At 39.9% G+C, this 19,117-nt stretch overlaps 1 protein-coding gene across 1 annotated transcript in view; it reads right to left on the bottom strand.

Annotated features, from left to right (window-relative positions):
- The window catches only part of ccser1 (coiled-coil serine-rich protein 1), a 102,891-nt gene extending 84,382 nt beyond the window's left edge, over positions 1-18,509 (bottom strand). Inside the window, 5 exon segments of the mRNA XM_068604909.1 lie at positions 353-443; positions 8,157-8,341; positions 10,879-11,275; positions 12,419-13,439; positions 18,265-18,509. Coding sequence (XP_068461010.1) covers positions 353-443; positions 8,157-8,341; positions 10,879-11,275; positions 12,419-13,414 — 1,669 coding nt within the window. The 5' untranslated portion in view covers positions 13,415-13,439; positions 18,265-18,509.
- Positions 18,510-19,117: the final 608 nt, after the last annotated feature.

Here is a 19,117-nt window from a genome sequence, read left to right as displayed (position 1 = left end):
GTGCTGGTTTCATGTTTTAAGGTGATGGAGTGTAGGTGGCGTTATGGGGAGGAAGACAAAGAGAGAGAAAAGGAGCAAGGGAGATAGAAGAAAGCAAAGAGGGAGGGGCGAAGAAAGGAAAAGTGAATGGGGGTAAGAGAGTGAGGAAATGTTCACTTGAATAGATGGATTGGGAGATAACTTATCTGTATGTGACAGATATTTCTCTATTGACTTTAATGGTTTCTTTCCAAGAACCTGAGGCTTCTTTTCAGAGGAACAGCTACACAAGGATTTACAGACCCTGTATTTTACCCAGCTGCGGACAGTAAAAAAAAATATGCACACCTATAGTGTAAAAAAAAATAATTACCATGTCGATGTCGCTGATCGTCAGAGAGGTCCAGGTCTAACATGAGATCATCTTCATCTAGCTCTGATGAACCCAGGTAGTTTAAAACATCCTGCAGAGACAAGAAAAACATCAAAGCTTAAAATAAACAATTCAGAACTCAATCGAAACATCTGGCAAAATTATAAGCTGTGATTAAGCATATCACTATGATTATGTTGGTTAGTTGCTGTATTCCTTGTAGAGATTTTTTTTTTTTAATTCGGTCACGACAAGTCGTTATGATTAACAGATGTAATGACATTTTTTTTTTTTAAAAGTAGTAATCCAGGTGGCTCAATTAGAAAAAGATTCCCCCAAATAGAAAAACATTACCGTAGCAATCAACATTAGCAATACCAGCGATGGAATAAATGGAATTTATTAATGTAACTTTGCCTGCACTTAAGGAGATATTCTGTCCCTCATCACTGCATCATGAAAATATATTGAGCTATTCCTGTTACATGGGGATCATAAGGGTTGGGTTTGAGGGAACCATGATTGTGACAAAACAGTCTATAGCTGTGTTTAATAACTGTCAGCATCCTTGGAAAAGCAAACAAACAAGACCAAACTCAAACCAAATCATTTCTTTCTTTCATGGGGGAGGCTTGGGGAGTTGAGAGATAGATAAAAAAAAAAGGAAAAGGGACGACGTGCAGCACCCATAATTACTTAGACATATAAAATTGCTCTGAATCTAAACTTTCAAAAAGTATTTCTCTCATGACATGTTGTGGGCTCTTAAAATAATTCTAACAAAATGTGCCGTCTCTATGCGTTTCACTTTAAAACATCTGTTAAACCCAAAACAGATACTGTGTACTGTGTGTGTGTGCGTGCGTGTTTTCTCTAATGAAATCAAATAGATGTTTAAATAAATCCAGACGTCAGTAGCAATGTTCTCAGGAATCCAGCATTATTAGGTCCAGAACACTATAAAAAGGCATGTTTTACTAACTTCCCTCCAGCCCTGGTGGCCCTGAATTATTAACAGTATCCTAACTCACATTATAGTTTAGTTATTCCTTCAAAAGTCCAAACAAGTTTTGACTAGAGTAAGTCACATTTTACGACTTAATGCCCACCACAAAATCTTTATTTGCAACCTTTCAGTAAATGCTCCCATGTTCTTGGTATTATTATGAGGTTGGAATGATGTCTGATGCTTCATTTGGTTCGGGTGTATTTCAAAAGGCAATGCTGCCATCTGATGGTGATCAAAAGGAAACCCGCTGCAGAGTAAATCTCTCTCTCACATATATATATTTACATTAATTACATGTACGTTTGTCATATTACATATTTACATACATAAATAAACTTTGGTTTATTCCTCATCCTGAGGAGCAGTGTGCTGCTGTGAAGCGCCCTGAGAGCAACGTCCAGGAATCGAACCGGCTACCTTGTGGTTCCAGAATGACCACTCTCATGCGCTACAGTCCCCCAAGTCAGTGATTCTTACTAGAGGCTTTCCGAGCACTTAACATCGTTTAAAAGACTCATCTGAAGTGGCGTGCTCAAATTAAACTCTGAAACCAAAGCAAATATCAGGAGCCAAAAAGAAGCCTCATGGAGTACCAGCAGATGCAGAGCCAGACTCTTGTATTGATCTCTTCCCATCTGAGAACAAAAGGCCTCTGTGACATGCTGAACGATCAAAAAAAAGAAAACGCAAAGTTTCCAAACACCTAAATCAATGTGCTTCAAAGCCATATCTATATGAAGCCATTGTGGTCTATGTACTGTGTGACGTAACACAATATCACAGTTTTTTCACCAGATGCTTGGCGAAGTCAACATCGGAAAAAAGACCACGATACTTTTTAGTGTCATGCAATTGAACAGAAGAAGTCATTTCAGGCATAAAAGCTAATAGCTAAAAGGTATTGGAAAAGGAATGAAGACCCATACCGTGTGGTACTATTGCGCACAGAGTTCATTTGAAGCTAAATTACCCATTTTAATGTGCCCCTCTAACCATAGAAATGTATTAATATGATTTTACAACCCAGAGATGTCACCTTTTTACCTCGCTTATGTGATTTGAGTGAGTGTTATCCTCGAGTTAATAGAGATAATATCAGATTCAGGTCTCGTTAACAGATGGCTCCATCTCTTAACTGCCTAGCCGAATGACATCCAAAACAGGGATAAGAGGAAGCAAGAGGTTCTTTTCCGTCCATTAAAATCTACTGGTTTCTGTTCACACTCTGCAGATCTGGGGCTCTGGGGTGATAATTGCATTCAGATCATAATAGAGAGATTTTGCTTCCCCGCCAGGTATTATGGCTTCTAGCAATGGAAAATATACGGACGGACAAATTACTTTCATTCTGTATGAGCAGACGCTTCACAGCCAGGTGCGTTTACAATGCGCCAAGGGGAGAGAAGTATTGAATGTCCAGTGAGATTGAAAATCTGTTGTTAAATGGAAAAACAAAACAGATTTTTACCCACACTGTCTCCCCTACATGTGTTACTTACTCAAACAATCTCCTCCTACCAATACAGAATAATCACTCATCCCAAAACCATAACAAATTTCACACTCAACATACAAATGCCATTTAAAATTGAAGCGATACAAATATTACATCCCAGTGCTTTATACTGTTGACTTTGTGAGCAACAGAATCCATAATTCCACTATGGCTGTAAATTTTTGGTACATACTTAATTCAGGATTTCTATCACATTTGTATAGTCGACAACTTTATGAGGATGTGTCATCACCGAGGCTGTTGAAGCAGAAAATATGACTGCAGTCATAAATTAGAGTGAGATATCTACATTTCCTATTTCTGCAATATGTAGTCTGGTCATGAAGAGGACTTCGAGAAGATGAAGTACTTAATAAGGAAATATTCTTCCACATGTCTATTGACCTTTTTATGACATTTTGACATAAAGTAGGAAAAGCATAGGTGTGATTGATAACATAAAATGACATCATCCTATTTGGGTGCTCCAGTTTCCCGGCCATGGCATTGTGCATGTAGAGGAATGGCTTCTGGTGCGCTCAGACCTGATTTAGCTCTCTATTTATTTCTATGCAGAACAGCACAAGACATGTTTGCCTCTTTTGCTTCTTGGAGCGTTACATTTGATTAAACTTTGACCTGTGGAATTGTCTTACAACCAGTGAGAGAGATGGCGTGGGATAGACCTCTCAGTTGGAAAAATGTTGTTTATTCATATTCTTGTTTTATCGCTGCAAAACAAGAAAAGATTAATAAATCAGCAGAGAAGGACAGGTGCTGCTTGGCTGTAGTGAGTGCAAAGACAGCCACAAATGAAAGTGAAGTGTTTGATGAGAAACTGTGTGGAGTGCTGTGGTTTGCCCACCAGCCATACTTCCTCATGAATGCCTCACCCTGCCAATGCTCCTTCCTATCCTGCCTGCTTTCCCCACACTCTGAGTATATTTTGCCTGGTGAAATACAGCCTGGAAGCACATTCACTAGGACATACCACCATTTGTTATTTGTTCTATCTGTGCTTTATCTGCAACGACTGATCCAAATTAAAATGGTATACTGTTGTCTAGAAGGGTCACAAAAGATGGGATGTAGTTGAGAAACCTAAAGCTGATGAATCTTGAGCACTAGAAGTATATTTCACTAAATAGAGCCTTACATTTGGAAGTAGAAAAAAAGTGAGCATTAGATTAAGCACATTAGCACCATGCAATTAAATCGAATGAACACCTGACTGCTTCAACAAGACCAAAAAGCTATTAAAAGGATTGTCTCTGAGCTCTTTAGCCACATTGCTTTGGATGATCAAAAGTTTCAGTGAATTAAAAGAAACATTCGTTTCTACAGCAGAGGTAGTCAATTCTAATCCTCGAGGGATGGAGTCCTGCACTCTTGTTCCACTCTGATAGCTAATGAGCCCCTAATTGACTATCAACTCCATTCTTTCCAGGTACACTTACCATTTTATTAGCCTCTACACTGTTCAATGATTTAAAAGTGAACACATTTAGAATATGAACAAGAACTTACCTTGTTATAATCACCATAATGTATGAAACATACCCCGTTATAATAAGAGTGTTTGTCATTGGATGCAATGTTAGAAGCTATTCATGAGTGTGTGTGTATATATATATATATATATATATATATATATATATATATATATATATATATATATATATATATATGTATATGTATATATATATATATATATATATATATATATATATATATATATATATATATATATATATATATATGAATGATAGTATTCCCAGAACAGAAGTGGTGTTAATATGAAGTCCTTATCTTACAATAAGTGTTTTTTTTAACTGATTTCTTTAGAAATATGCTAAATTAATGCAGATTATTGTTGATAAGGATACGTAGCACACAGACTGTTGATACCCACATTAATTGCACAATTTACTTAATTCTCATGCAATGCACTCATGATTTAATCATATGATAATTCTACTGTTTTTGGTTATTTATTAGTCTGGAGATAAATACATGTATTTCATCAACCTCAGCTTTTGGAGCTCTATACTGTGTGACCAGTTGACATTAAGAGACCCAGCATCAGAGAAATTGATGTAAAATGTTATTTGATTTATTGTGTGTATAATAATGTCTTTGGCTGCCATGATGTCTTTGGGTAAAGTCAACATTCAACACGAATATTAAACAAACATCCTCATTATTTTTGGTTTCAAAAGCCAACAGTCTTGTTGTGCAAATTCTGTCTGGGAGAGGAAGAGAATCGTTGTCTGTTCTATGATTAATACAAGTGTCATTTCTTATGATATCTAGCCTTTATGAGGCAGCAATTAAACTCAAGGATGTGAAAAACAAGATGCAGCCTCCATTACAACGCTGTCTAGCAAGCCAGCTGCCTAGCAAGTGTTGATGAGCAGGAGTACAGCAGTCAAAGTAAAGTGGCTTACAGTTAAACTATTTTGCCATGTATGTCGATCAAACTACAAACAAAAGTGCATGTTCACAGTTCGGCTTCTGTCTTAGATGAGAAAGAAGTTCTGGAGAACTTGTAAAGTTGTTCTTTTTTCAACAGGAATTGAATGTAATCACTGTAAGCCTGCCAAAACATTATCACAGCTGTCACTCAGAAATGTATGAGCAACGAACAAAAGTATATGCTGGTAAAATAAAAATCTTGCAGTCTCCCAGAGGGGGATATCCAAAGCACAATAACAACTGGAATGAGATCACCGAGCAGCTCAAGCAAACACAGCCTTTCTTCAGCTTCGCAGATGCACCTCTGCCGATATACGCGAATCCAACAGACTAGGTATTTGTTATTGCAAAACCTAATCTTGATTTGCTTCATGATAATTTGATTTTGTCTGGGCTGTAATGAAACAGCAACAGTAGAGCAGATCCACCTCGCATACTGTTTGTATGGTGTTCTCTAATTGGCTCTAAACTGGTGCAATGTCCATCGGCCACACTAACTATCACTAACTTTGACCCGCGTTTTCTATTTCTTTTATTCATACCCTCACTTGTTTAAGTTATTTATTTACTTAAAATCCAGGCAGAAGACCTTCCTGCTCGCTGCTGCCTTTTATTCGATCATTTCTCACACTGCGCTGTAACTTTTATTCATTTATTTGCTTCCCCTCTTATTCTACTCTAGCTTGTTTTTATATGCAATGCTCTTGGAATTGAATGACCGCTTTAATTGGATTTGAATGCCCTTTAACGATGTGTTTCTATTGCACTTTGTCTCGATGCTTTTGATGATTTATGTAAATTGTTTAAATTGCCTTGTTGCTGAAATGTGCTCTATAAATAACCTTGCCTCGCATCAAAGAAGGAGTCTCAGGTGTATCGGTCAAGGCCTTTTTTCGATGAGCTTCGTAAGTGCCCTCTGCTAACCAACAACATTTAGTCAAGCTAAAAAAAAAGAGTACCATCTAATTTGAAATACTGAAACTTTCTGCACAACTTCGGCCCCTAAAGGGCCCTTTTTGGGACTGAGGAAGGAAAGGAAGAGATTACTCCACAATTGGTGAAGTGTGAGCCAAGAAGAGGGTGCAGTCTGTAGAGTACATAGCAAAGTGCTGTGTATGTCCCTGCCCTTTTTTAATCTCTATGTCGACACCTATAGTCCCTGGCAAAAGGAATGAGCTTTCCTCCTTCAGAGCTTCCTTGAGTGTGTGTTGTAAGAAAGCCAACCAATACACAATAGTAGCTTTTGCCTTTCCCCAGAATCAAATGTGGATATGCAGCACGCATCAACAAAGACGGGTGCAATGTCTATTTGACAGCGAGAGCTAAAAAAAAATTTAAAAAAACGGCATACTGCTTAAATCCTACAGATGACTGAAGAAGTTTGTCAAAGTACTTTATCTGTTCACAGTCACACTGAACTAGATTTCAGGGCTTTGCCTTCAATAGCTGTCAATGTTCACTGTGTGTTTTTCACATTCATGTGAACACACTTACAGTATAACTTATTTACAGATTCTCATGCTTCACTTGAGCTGTTGAATATCTGAACCGAGTGACACATTAAGACGTGAGGTGTCAGCTTGTTATGGTGAAGTCAATACAGCGCTGCAGAGCACCACTTCTTCTCGCTTAGCCCCATTTGAATAACTTACACATCTCAAAATGAGTTCAAGTCAGTGTCTGAGATTAACAGGATATTCAATTGTTTTGCTTTTGCTTTAATTGTAAACTGGCACAATTAATTTAAAAACAAACCAGATTCAATAAATTAGTGTATGGTGTTTTTGAGTTATTTTGTATTGTGAGTGAAAATCAAAAACATTATTTTTGTGGATCAAAGCTGCAAAGTATGCCAAAGTGCACTGTCCCTTGTTTGCCTGAACACTTTTGGTATTTTTATGGCTGGAGGCACGGGCGGCGAGGTGAGATTAGACACAATCCACTTTTCATCCCCAGGGCTCTTTCTGTAACGATACATTGGCAATTTGGTAATCCAGTATGGAGGTTAGGGTTGCTGGATTAATGCAGAGTTTTAAGTGTGACTAGAGAGCAACCCAAATAAACTGCTAAAATAGTGGTGAAGTGGATTTGAGTCTGTGGACACGTTTGTGATGTTATATAATTCCCACAATTATAGATACTCTAACTACCACTATGCAGTCAGTGAATTATTTGTGTCACTATTCTGGTCCAAACCTTAGTAGTTTTCTGTGTCTAGGACATATAACTTGTTTGGGACGCATTTCCTTTATTAGATCTGGGGAAAAGCATTGCTGCTATTTATTTCTATGCCATGTTTTGTCTCTTTTTATTACATCTTATTTTCTACTCTAGTAGAAGTTCATCTTTTTCTTTATTGTTTTTTTTTTAAAATGTTGTTCAAGTCCCTCCCTTTGTCTGATGAGGATGTACAAAAGAGGAAGTGGTACATTATAAGCTGTTGAGTCATGCTAAGAGAGCGAGAGCGAGAGAGAGAGAGAGAGAGAGAGAGAGAGAGAGAGAGAGAGAGAGAGAGAGAGAGAAACACTAGCCTAGTGCCCAGTGGCAGTCACGCCGAGATTAAACATTCCTTTACCCGGGTGGAGGACATATGCTGGAGGAAGTATATAGGTGTGTGCGTGTGTCTCTGTGTGTCTGTGCGTGTGTGTGTGTGTGCGTGTGTCTGTGTACGCGTCTGTTTGTGTGCGTGTGCCTGTGTGTGTAGGGTCTAGTTATGTTTTTACCTCAACATCTTAATTAATATGCAAGATGTTACATACATTATGTATTCATAGGAGCTCTGAAAAATCTTTTTAAAAATCACACACACGCGGCTCAAGACCTACCAGACTTCCCAGTTTGGATGACGAGGAGTTGTTTCTGTGTTTGAGCAGACCACATCCCTCGATGCCCGGGGCGTCTTTGTGGTTTCCATGGATTCGAGGCCCACCAGCCCCCTCAGACGAGGAGCGAAGACGCCTCTCCATCCGCATCACCTCATGATAGGGGCTGACACTGCTGCACAAAGAGGCTGGGGAAAAGGAATAAGTAGCAAGAGGAAGTGAGTCAAACAGACAAAAGAATCAAGAAGAAACTGATCCAACAATGATTCCACAAAAATAGACATAATCATATTTGTAATACATTTCCAACTTCTGGCAGTCAGCCCCATTCCCTGTTGGTAAAATATGTGTTTTATGAAAATTGAATGATAAACGCTTAATTATAGGGCATTTTAAATTGAGTCAAATCTTCCTGTTGTGAAGCTCTTCACCCATATTGCTTTTGGTAATATGCTATTCATGCCTGCTTTGTGATAATGAAGTTGTTTACACCAAGCTTGCTGTGTAACAATACAATGTGAGATTTCAAGGGCAATACTGTTCAGTCAGACAAACAGACGATTGCTCTATTTTGATAATAAATACATAGACAATGCACGCTATCTCATGAAGCGAAAGATTATAGGATACATTATTTAAAAACAGCACTACATGCCAATCTCCAACACACACACACACCCCTTCCCCCATGTGTATGTGTGTGTCGCCTTGTCTTTCTTCTTGTGACCTCACACTGAACGAAAATAATGGATATTTGCCCATTTTTGGTTTCGCACTGAGCAAAACAAAACATTGAGATAGTACAATCATTACCATGTAACCTTGTGTATTCAACCATTGAACTAGTGCTTGGTCCTTTTCAACAAGAAAGGAAATTCAAACACGGGGGCCCACACACCAGAGGCCTGTGACACTGTTTGTATATGGCATTTTTCAAGCTTAAACACAAAGATTAAAAGATTTACAGAATAATACAAAATAAACAACACAGGTTATAAGAACACTTCTATCAAGCAGCACTGAACCGACACCTTACAGATGGAGGGGTAAGTGCAAAATAAAGCAGGTGAAATACCTTAAAATAACAAATAAGTTGCAAATATGAAAAAATGATTTTGTATAAAACAACTAATGTAAATGACATCTTGTAAAAGTGATTGTTAAGGAGGCACTTATAGGCTGGGCTGTGAGGGGTTAAAACCTATGTCATTTAATTTGGAGACAGACAATGGATGGCTTCGTGGGCCATTTACTAAATCTTGAAATGTATTAAACGTAATGGGAAACCAATTCAGTGATCCTAAGATTGGAATATGACGAGACCTCCAACATTTACATAAAAATCTGGCTGCTGAGTTCTGGATAACGTCCAGGCGTTATCTTGGAGATGTTTCTTAATTTTTCAAAACACGTTTGTGTAATTTCAGGTCTGCTGCTTAAAGGACAAGTGACTATCAAAAGTCATCCCAAGGTTTTTTGCCACAGACCTTGCATTGTCAGTAAGGTGTGACTGTCTCTGTAGTTTATGAGGATTTCAATCTAACATCAAAATGTTATTGTAGGAAATAAGCTGCCATCCAGTCCTCCACACTGGATAAACAGAAATTCAGGAATGTTTAGACTGTTCAGTTAATTATGTTTGAATGATGACAAAGGGAAACACAGACAGTGTGATTGAAATTGGTCTCTTGAGGTGACTGTTGAACTGGAATTTAGATATTATTGTGTCATTGTCCTCTTTAAATGGTGACGGCGTCCATTATCTCTTTCAATATTGTCACTCTGTATTCATTGATTTGTCGGCATCTTTTTTCCAATGAACTCTCTGAGTTACTTCTTGAAGTGACATTTACAAGAGTTTTAAATAAATGTTTCAAGCTGTATTTTCTTTTCTTGTAATATTTCTAACGTTTAGAAATATTCTCAACTTTTATCAGAACTTTGATTTCACAATGAATTTGGAAGTTGGAAAAACAATGATGTTGTCCAAAGTAGTCATCATCAAGTGGAAACAAGCTGAGTAAGACAAGGGTATAAGAATACTGTGATTATCATTATCCCAGTTTGCACCACCTCCGATTGCCAGTTTCCTGTGGGAATCTCCTTGAGAGGCTCCGTAATGAACGCCCAACTCTCTTCATTGGATATGCTGTTGTTCACACTCGTGCACTTGCTCAGTCACGCTTAAGGAGGTAATACAACTCAGCAGCCGGGAGCGAGCCTCAAGCAAGGCATCATAAAAATGGCCGCACACATTGGAACTGCGCAGCAGGAAGACAATACCGTCGCTAACTTTGAAAAACCTGCAGGAGAATTTCATGGATCATTACAAAAGAATGCCAAACAAGTATGGAAGCCAAGTTTGTGTCTGTGTGTCAAAGTTTTCATGCGGGAGCATAAATCCTTTTACTTTGTTATTGGTAAAACACAGAATTTAAATGATTAGGAAATAAATTGTTCTACTTTTATTTAAATACTTGCTTTAATCCCTAAAAAGTTTGAGTTATATTTTATAAGCCGCTTAAAGCTAGAGTTAGGGAGTTAAAGATGCATAATACAACATTAGGGAGCAACTCTCGACACGTTTACGGAACACGAAATGATCCTTTCTTTTGATTGTTTTTTTTTGTTTTTTTAAGGTGTTTAATGTTTTTTGCCCTTGTTTTTGTCTGCGGCTGTGTATGAAAATCGGTGATAGACCTAAGTGTTTGTATGAGTTTCATACCTGTATGTGGTTTCCTCAAATGAGAGGATCTTGGTTCATGGCAGCCACAGAAACTTCCTCTTTCTTGAATGGAGCGCACGTTTCTCGCCCTTCTTTCCGATTGCTCTGGATTAGAGTGACAACCCTCGCTCTCACTTGTGGTCTCTTTGTGGTAACTGGCATTTCTCTCCTCCACCAGCTCCATCCTCTCCTTTGCTGACAACTCATCTTGCGCTTCCTTTCTCTCTTCCTCTCTTTCCTTCCTCTCTTCCAGTGATTGTTCCCGCAGAGGCAGGCAGGGCACAGCTGTCTCGGGCTCTGAGAGGGAAACGGCAGTCTCATAGTCGGTGTTGTTTGTTGTGCTGGTGTCGGGGAGTAAAGGTTTCTCGGCGCTGGACTGGGCTGGAGTGAAGAAAACCTAAACAGAGGACATTTTGTTGAGAATGTGTAAAAAAAAAAATAATGTTTTTTTTTTAAAACAGAACAATGACATTTAACAATGTTACAGTGAAATACACAAACATTTGTGAACTCCAATCGAGCGTTTTACACGAGAGAACCCACTTGAACACGCATTCAGTAGATGGATATTTGTGTCCTTGGGCGGCAACGTGTGCATGGGTTATGATAGCACAGGCACACAGTACATACTTATTAATGGAGCTTCATCTTTGAAGTTGTTATACTACGTAAATTGTTTTTTTTCTGGACTTCCCTCTTCTTTATTTATTGCGAGCTGACACAGAAAAGACGACTGTTCTAAACCACAAAGGCAGCTCCTGATGATGCTCCTGCTTAGCGTGGATGCTTCAATAGCGTCAGTCATACCAGAACGAGACAATATTATTTCTTCATTGAGCCAAAGAGCAATAGCAGAACTGAAAACTTTGATTGGCAGATAGTTCATCCAATCTCATGCCAAGCATTTTTAGAAAGTGCCTGCCCTTTTCCAAACTGTTTCCAATGATCACTTCTCAGATGGTTATTAGTAAAAATTAAAAGAAAAATACATATATAAATAAACATTATCAGGTCTGGTTCCACTCCTTGAACTATAAAGTCTTTGAAGAGGAAATGTTGTGAGCATAAAAAGGTGTGAAATGTGGAGGGCATTTCAGACATGTGAGGATTTTATTTTTCATGCCTTAACGCTTTCAATAAAAAGGACTTTTCATGCGAGGCACTCAAATTTTTATACTGCATTTCACAGATCCCACACAGTGGTCATAAATATTCCTCCTTTATGTTATTTTTGCTCTGGACATCAAAGGGCACCTGTGGTGGAATTGTCTATACTTGAAGCACCAATACCACAATCTTTTGACAAATAAATTCTTGCGTGTATGTTTACAAGCAGAAACATTTATTGTTCAGATGTTGTTTGTCAAAATGTTGCTTTTTATCATGAAATTCATTCAGTTGCACTGGGATCACAAGCAACATTTTAAAATAAAGCGTACCCTTTGTCTGTACTGTTTAGCTCATTTGATTCCAAAGCGCCGTAGATTATTAATATATATATATATTTTTTTTTTAAGAGTGTAACACAGGATCACATTACCTGGGAAGTGGAGACAGCCATGCTGAAGTTCTCTGGAGCAGGCTGGGTTTCAGGTGGAGCTGTGTCAATAGCCGGCCCAGGCACAGAGGCAGAACCTGGGGATAAACCAGGTCCAGGGCTGGGAGCTGGCAGGGCATCCACCTCGGATGCAGAATCCTCCGTGATAGGGATGAACTCTGAAGGGGTGATGGCCGTGGTCCGGTCTTCTGATATCATAGGGGACTGGAGTGAACTTTCACCTCCAGCACCAATCAACTCTCCTGACCAGGACCCTGGAGTGACCCCTCCTGGCCCCGGAGGAGCAATATTGGTGGAGCTCGGGGGTTCCAGATTCACTTCTGGAGGTCTGTGGTGATCAGAGGACCGGGAGAAGCGGTGGTGAGCTGAGAACGACTTGGGCAGCAGCTGTTTCTTCCGTGAAGACCGCTTGGTGTTATTACTCCCCCCACTGCTGTAGTCGTCGAGGAACCCCGAGTCGTCGGCCTCGTTGGCCCCCGATCCGCTGATGCAGTTTATAAACACATTTCGATTGGATGTGGAGGAGGATGAGGACACTTTTTCAAAATCCTCGGTCTTAGAGCGTGTGATCTTCTTTTGCTTGTGGCTGCCGAACCCAAACGAGTGGCGTGACTTGGGGCGTCCACCACCCTCACTGAATCCTGTTGACAGCGACGCCGGTATGATCTGCTGGGTATTCCCATTCGCATCAGTGCTCTGCGTCAGCGGGGGGGTGAGGTTCAGGTTGATAGGCTGGACACGTGGATCGCTGTTCCGTTTCGCTGAGAAATTGAGGGAGGGGGCTCGGAAAAGGCTCCGGCGTTTCCCGGTACTGCCAGAGCTGGAGTTGGTGCTGGAGGGCGAAGAGGTGTGGACGCCATTGCCCTGTCCGCCTGAAGACGGAGAGGAGGGGAGCGACTCCTGCCTCTTACTGCTGCTGCGGCGGAAGATCGGCAGGCGGGACACGAGTGTGGAACGGCGTGACCCTGATTCCCCCATTTAGAAGCCGAGGCAGCGGGGCACTCTAAGGGAGAGAAACATACAAACACAATAAATAAACATTTAATGGATACAACGTGCATCCACGTTCATTCACATTAAACACAAAACCAAAAAAAAAAAAACTTGGCCAAAAATATTAGATTTGTTTTTGGAAGTGATGAGTGACAACTAAAATAATTTAGCATTAATATGAATAAGAGGCGCTTAAGCGTACACACTGTTTAGGTGAGACATCTCACATTAACAGATCACATTCCCCGCGCCGAATGAGTCACAACAAATTGTTGTTGTCGATGCACAGCTGTCATGGTCATCAACTCTGAAAATACTGAGCAGAAAAAAGATTCCGAGCGAAGGTGGAGTTCTGTTTCTAGTACATTCGTGCATGACAAGAATATTTTTTTAAGTAAAAAAAAAAAATATGCATCCCTAGCAAAGCTCACAGAGCTCATGCCCCAAAGATTGCACATTCTAGTTCAGTTTGTGGATGAAAAGAAAGTCTGTACATGCATGTGATTAACTCAAGTATGAGAGCTGGAGGGTTAACCTCTCTTTGACATGCCACATATATTAAAATTAATATTTATCTGACAGCTAAATCACGAAGAGACAGGAATGACCCAGAGGGAGAAGAAGAGAGACAGAGAGAGGAGAAACATTCAAAAGGCAAACCATACAGTACTTACTACAATGATTTAAGTGTTTGCACAGGTTCTCATAATTAAAATACAAAAAGTGCTGATTGTGAGATGGTCCCGCTGTTCTGTGATCTTTAGCATTGTGTGTTTGTTGCTTAAATCACTTACTGACTTGTTTGAAAGTAAATCATTTCAAAAAAGAAAAAAAAAATCAACGTCGGAGTCCAATTTAAAGATTACCATCGAAACAAAAGAGCCAGGATAGAATAGAAAAATGAACTGAGAAAGGTTATGACAAGCCTTCATTTCCTGGCTTGTGGCTCAGATACATTCGGAATACTAAAAGTCAACTTGCATCAACTGCCTTTGGGAGTAAAACCCGAGGTTTACAAAGGTATTTATACATTTCACAATTAGAGAGCTCTTAAATAACAATTGAAATTAAAGCTTATTCTCTCACTGCTTCAAAGCCTTGAGTCAGATGAAAAGGGAGACGTTCATTTTGGTAAATACTCACATTTCCATTATTTTCTGCAAATGAATTATCCAAACAGTGACTATGTAGTCCTTGTAATGTTGACGAAGCTGCCTTCGAGTGAGCCGCAGGAGCATTTTGTGTTCGATCGCTGTGTAACAAGCTTACATTAACACCCTTTACTGAAGTGGCTTATGAGTGTGTCACCTCCTCGAAAGTAAATTTGATCAAGTTCTAAATGAACGGTGATGCAGTTTCTATTTTTACACAAAGGTATCCCAGCATAATACATAAAAAGGGTCAATGCATATTGCCAAAGACAGAGGAAGCATAAAAAACATTTACAGTAATGAAAACACCAACAATAACATTGATGTACAGACACATCACAAAATGCAGTCATGCTCTGTGCTGTCTGTCCTGGATCTCTTCAATCCATCTGTGCAGGTTAGTAGTCTTCCATTTGTTTTTGTTTTTTGGATGAGTCAGCAGTGCTCAGCTTCGTCGCTTATACCACCACACAGACATTTGACCAGGTCGTGGCACTCTGACTTGGCTCATGAAGACAACGTAAACGGATTAAAATAGATTGAGAACACCTATAACCAAGCAGGTAATAAGAAAAGTCTCGGAAGGAATGGCGTGTGGGTGTCGGGCCTGGTGAACCTGCATCATCACGAGCATCATGATGAGATAACAGGCACAGCTAACGCACGTGATGTCCGTCCATGTTAAAGCTCACAAAAATATTTTTTGAAAAGAGGAGTGAGAGAGGAAGGCCTGCACTGAAGCAGGCGCTTACTTCCTTACTGGTCAGCCACTGCACAAGAAGTGAGTCCACCTGCGTTGGAGAAACAAACAAAAAGTCCCCTGATCTCAGTTCCTCTTCCCTTTGTTTGACTCTGCAGTTAGTGAAAGTGCTCCTGCGTTGAGTGGCAGCAGAGCAATCACAATTTCATTTGCCGAGCGACAGACTTCCACTTGTGGACTTCCGAAATTGATTGAAATAAATGAAACACAATGAACTACTCTTCCATTTTGTTTTCTGAATGTTTAATTTCCGTACAGGCAATTTTAGAATGCTCAGTTAACCTCAGCTGTCTTTGGGATATGGGAGGAAGCGGGAGAAAACCCACGTTGACATGGGGGGGGGGGAGAACACGCAAACTTGACACAGCCCGGCATCAAACAATGTGCCTCCTGCTGTGAGGCCAAAGTGCCGTCCACTAAACCACCATGCGACCCCGAAGAGCCGTAAAGATGCGACCAAACCACACTATTTATTTTCACAGATAGCTTCTAACCGCTCGTACTGAGTCAGATTTTATGTTTTGGGTCAATGCCTTGCAGTGCTTCTCTGAAACAACCGAGTAATGGTGTTTGATTGTAGCGCTATCGTTCCATTTCAAACACAGAGTGTTGTGATCTTATTTTAACAAACAACACACCAAATAAGTTGTTGTTAATGCATTGTTTTGAAATAAATGGCTCTGGGAGTTCAGAGGAGCCCCCTGCCATGCTCCTAATGATCACAGCATGTGCCAAATACAAGTCGTTAATTCTGCTATGTAGTTTGCATTGTCTTATCACCCCACTCTCCAGTACAGAGCATACGCTAGTTATATGATTAATAAGGAGGCTAATGTATGGGTCCAAGTTCCTCTTTCAGTGCACTTTTGAACTGCTACATGAGTATCTGACGGTTTGAAATAATAAAAGGTGTGCATGGGGTGTAGCTGGGCGTTTCCTAAAAAACAGGATTTTTTTCACAACAACTACACATTATATGCAAACCACAATCATCTAATGTAATGGAAGGTTACATATTAGGCAACACTGCACTGTTGTACTTAATCCAGGGCTGAACACACAAAACAGCATTTCTTGTTCCAAGTTTCAATAGTTTCCTGGTCTTCTTCTTCTTTTCCTTTCACTGAAGCGTGGTGGTTATTCATTTCCTGGTGACTGATGTGGTACTTTGAGATTACTTTAAACAAATGCAAAGCAGTGGCTGGACCAAAGTGAGGTATTCGTTTTAGCCTGGGGGTGAATTGCTTTTAGAAGGTGTGTTGTTTTTGTTTTTTTATAGAGGGTGTTAGCTGGCTTCACAGATGGGATGGGTGATCTCGTCAAATCAAAATATCCTCAGATTTTGAAGAAAACAATGGTACTGTGAATATGATGAGCAAACAGATACACACTAGCTACTGTCCATACATTTATATTTTACGGTTTGGTTTTGTTAGTGAATTTAATATTACTATTCTATTTCTTGCATATATGATGTATTTTTCCTATTATTCTTTTTTGTTACATATATGTTGTGCTACTTTTTAATTTATTTTATATTTAATGCTTAATTTCTGTACAAATGTAGCGAAGAAATTTCCCCTTGTGGGATTAATAACATTTCTATCTTTCTTTCTAGATGTGAAGTTGAAATACCAAGAACACAAACATAAAATACATATTCAAGTCATCTTACAATAAACAGATTATCAGAAGATGACGAATCTATCATCACTTCATCTATGTTGCATTAACATATTATTTCTGTGACCTGTGTAAGGCATCGCAGAACAAAACTTCTCACCTTATCTTTGCAAGCCACGACATGTGGCCAAAACAAACTAACTTGAGCAGGAGAACTCCTTTTTAACCAGGGATTTAAATGTAAATTTTATTCTCTCACCTTTGGCCCAACAAAAACAGTGCTTCTCAAAACATGTGACAACCAGCTTGTTTGGGCTCACTAAAGAAACAAGAAACTAGAATGTGTCACTGTTCAACAAAAAGTGCATCACAGTTTGATACCGCATGGAAAAACGTACTGCAAATTAAAGAAAACACATAAGAAAAACACAACCAAGGACTTTGACAACACGCGCATCGCATTAAGAGATAGTGCAAATATATACAAAAAGCAAACACCCACCGAATTGACAGTACACACATGCCACAGAGAGACACACTGTACATTGAAAGTATAACACAAATCTACACATGAGAATACTGCAATTGATATAAATACACAGGTGTGTGTCTTAGTTGTGTAAGAGATGGGGAACACACTTACTTCCTTATTATGTTAATGCTATATGAATACGGTATGATGATATTGCATTAAACAGTGGCATGGCACACGATAGAATATTGGCTTCTCCGTTTGCAATATGTTTTTATTTAATATTTACAACGGCAGTGATCAGGGTCCACTACTCCCCGTTTGTCTGAAGCATCAATAACTCAATGAATGGGCCTCAGCATGCCGTTACTGGCTGCTTACACTACCGTTTTTACAACTGTTTAACGGGCCTGGTTGTATTTATATATATGTATTATTATGTCCACATCTTAGCTATAGCCAGTTGTCAGATTCTACAGTTTGCATGGGATCTGATGTGGGGATGTGAACGTATGTAAGCAACAGCAGCAGCAGCAGCAGCTCAGCGGGACACCAACAACTGTCAACCAGAAACGTCAACAACGCTCCGCCGCCCGTCGACCATACAGCAGACTTAGCTAGCTGAGTCCGTTCACTGACGCTCAACCGTCGCGAGGAAGCTCTCGCGCTAATGGCGTTAACATATCGATACAGTGCCGCGCGTCGCTTTCTCCGGGCTGTAAAGGTCACCCGGTGTTTCAGCGGGCACCGTCCCGGTGTTTCAGCCGGACTGGCTAAGCCAGGCAGCGGGAAGACAAGACACGGTCGTCCGCGGACGTAACTACGTTACCTTTCTGCGGGGTTGCCTGCGCCACGACCGACGCCGCTCTGGGCGGAAAACGGCGGAAAATATCTTCGCTCCCGTGGGTCATGCGAGTTATTGTCACCGAGGCGAGGATGTCTCGAAGTGTACAGTGGTACCGGAATTGCACTGAGGTAGCACTGTGTGTTGCACTGACGCCGCTATTACACCTCAGTGACGTGGAGTCTCTTTTCCTCCTTCGTCTCTTCCGCGTTGCGACGACAGGCCGCGAGCGTGCACAGCGTGACGTCCTCCTCCCTCCCTCCTTCCTTTCCTCCCTCCTCTCCTCCCACAACTCAGCATCCTGCAGCAGGTGGATGGGTGGACTAGTCAAGAATTCTGCAGCGAATACCGTCAATTAACCACACTTTAATCGATTCCTCTCATTTATAGCTTACGAAATAGCATATGTGCATGTGTTAAACTGCAACTTCATATTAAATGCATTTGGTATTCACTTTCAATCTTAAAATATCCACATGTTCTCATTTTGTATGACATGTCATGTATTGTATAAACCAAGATAATGCATACTTAATTCATCCGATACATATAAATTGATCATTGCAGAGATAAAGTTATCAAATTAGTAACTTAAAATAGAATACCATATAAATATTCAAACAGAATGAAGGATGAAAAAGCAAAAGCCAGAATAAAACGGGCGTTTAACGGCACCAGGTTATGTTGTGGGGTTGTGACTTCCGTAAAGCACTGCCTTACCATCTTCACATGCTTCAGCAGTTACATTAATCAAAGCGAAACAAAACTACACAAATATGAAAACATGATAAGAGACAACGTGATTTAAAAACACTAGTTTTATTTGATGAAATCCCCA

Source organism: Clinocottus analis, unplaced genomic scaffold (genome assembly GCF_023055335.1).
Source record: "Clinocottus analis isolate CAN_PGR_092001 unplaced genomic scaffold, fCliAna1.0.p SCAF_7, whole genome shotgun sequence".
Classification (NCBI taxonomy): domain Eukaryota; kingdom Metazoa; phylum Chordata; class Actinopteri; order Perciformes; family Cottidae; genus Clinocottus; species Clinocottus analis.
The sequence above is the reverse complement of the archived record's forward strand: the minus strand, read 5'-3'. Positions and strand labels throughout refer to the sequence as shown.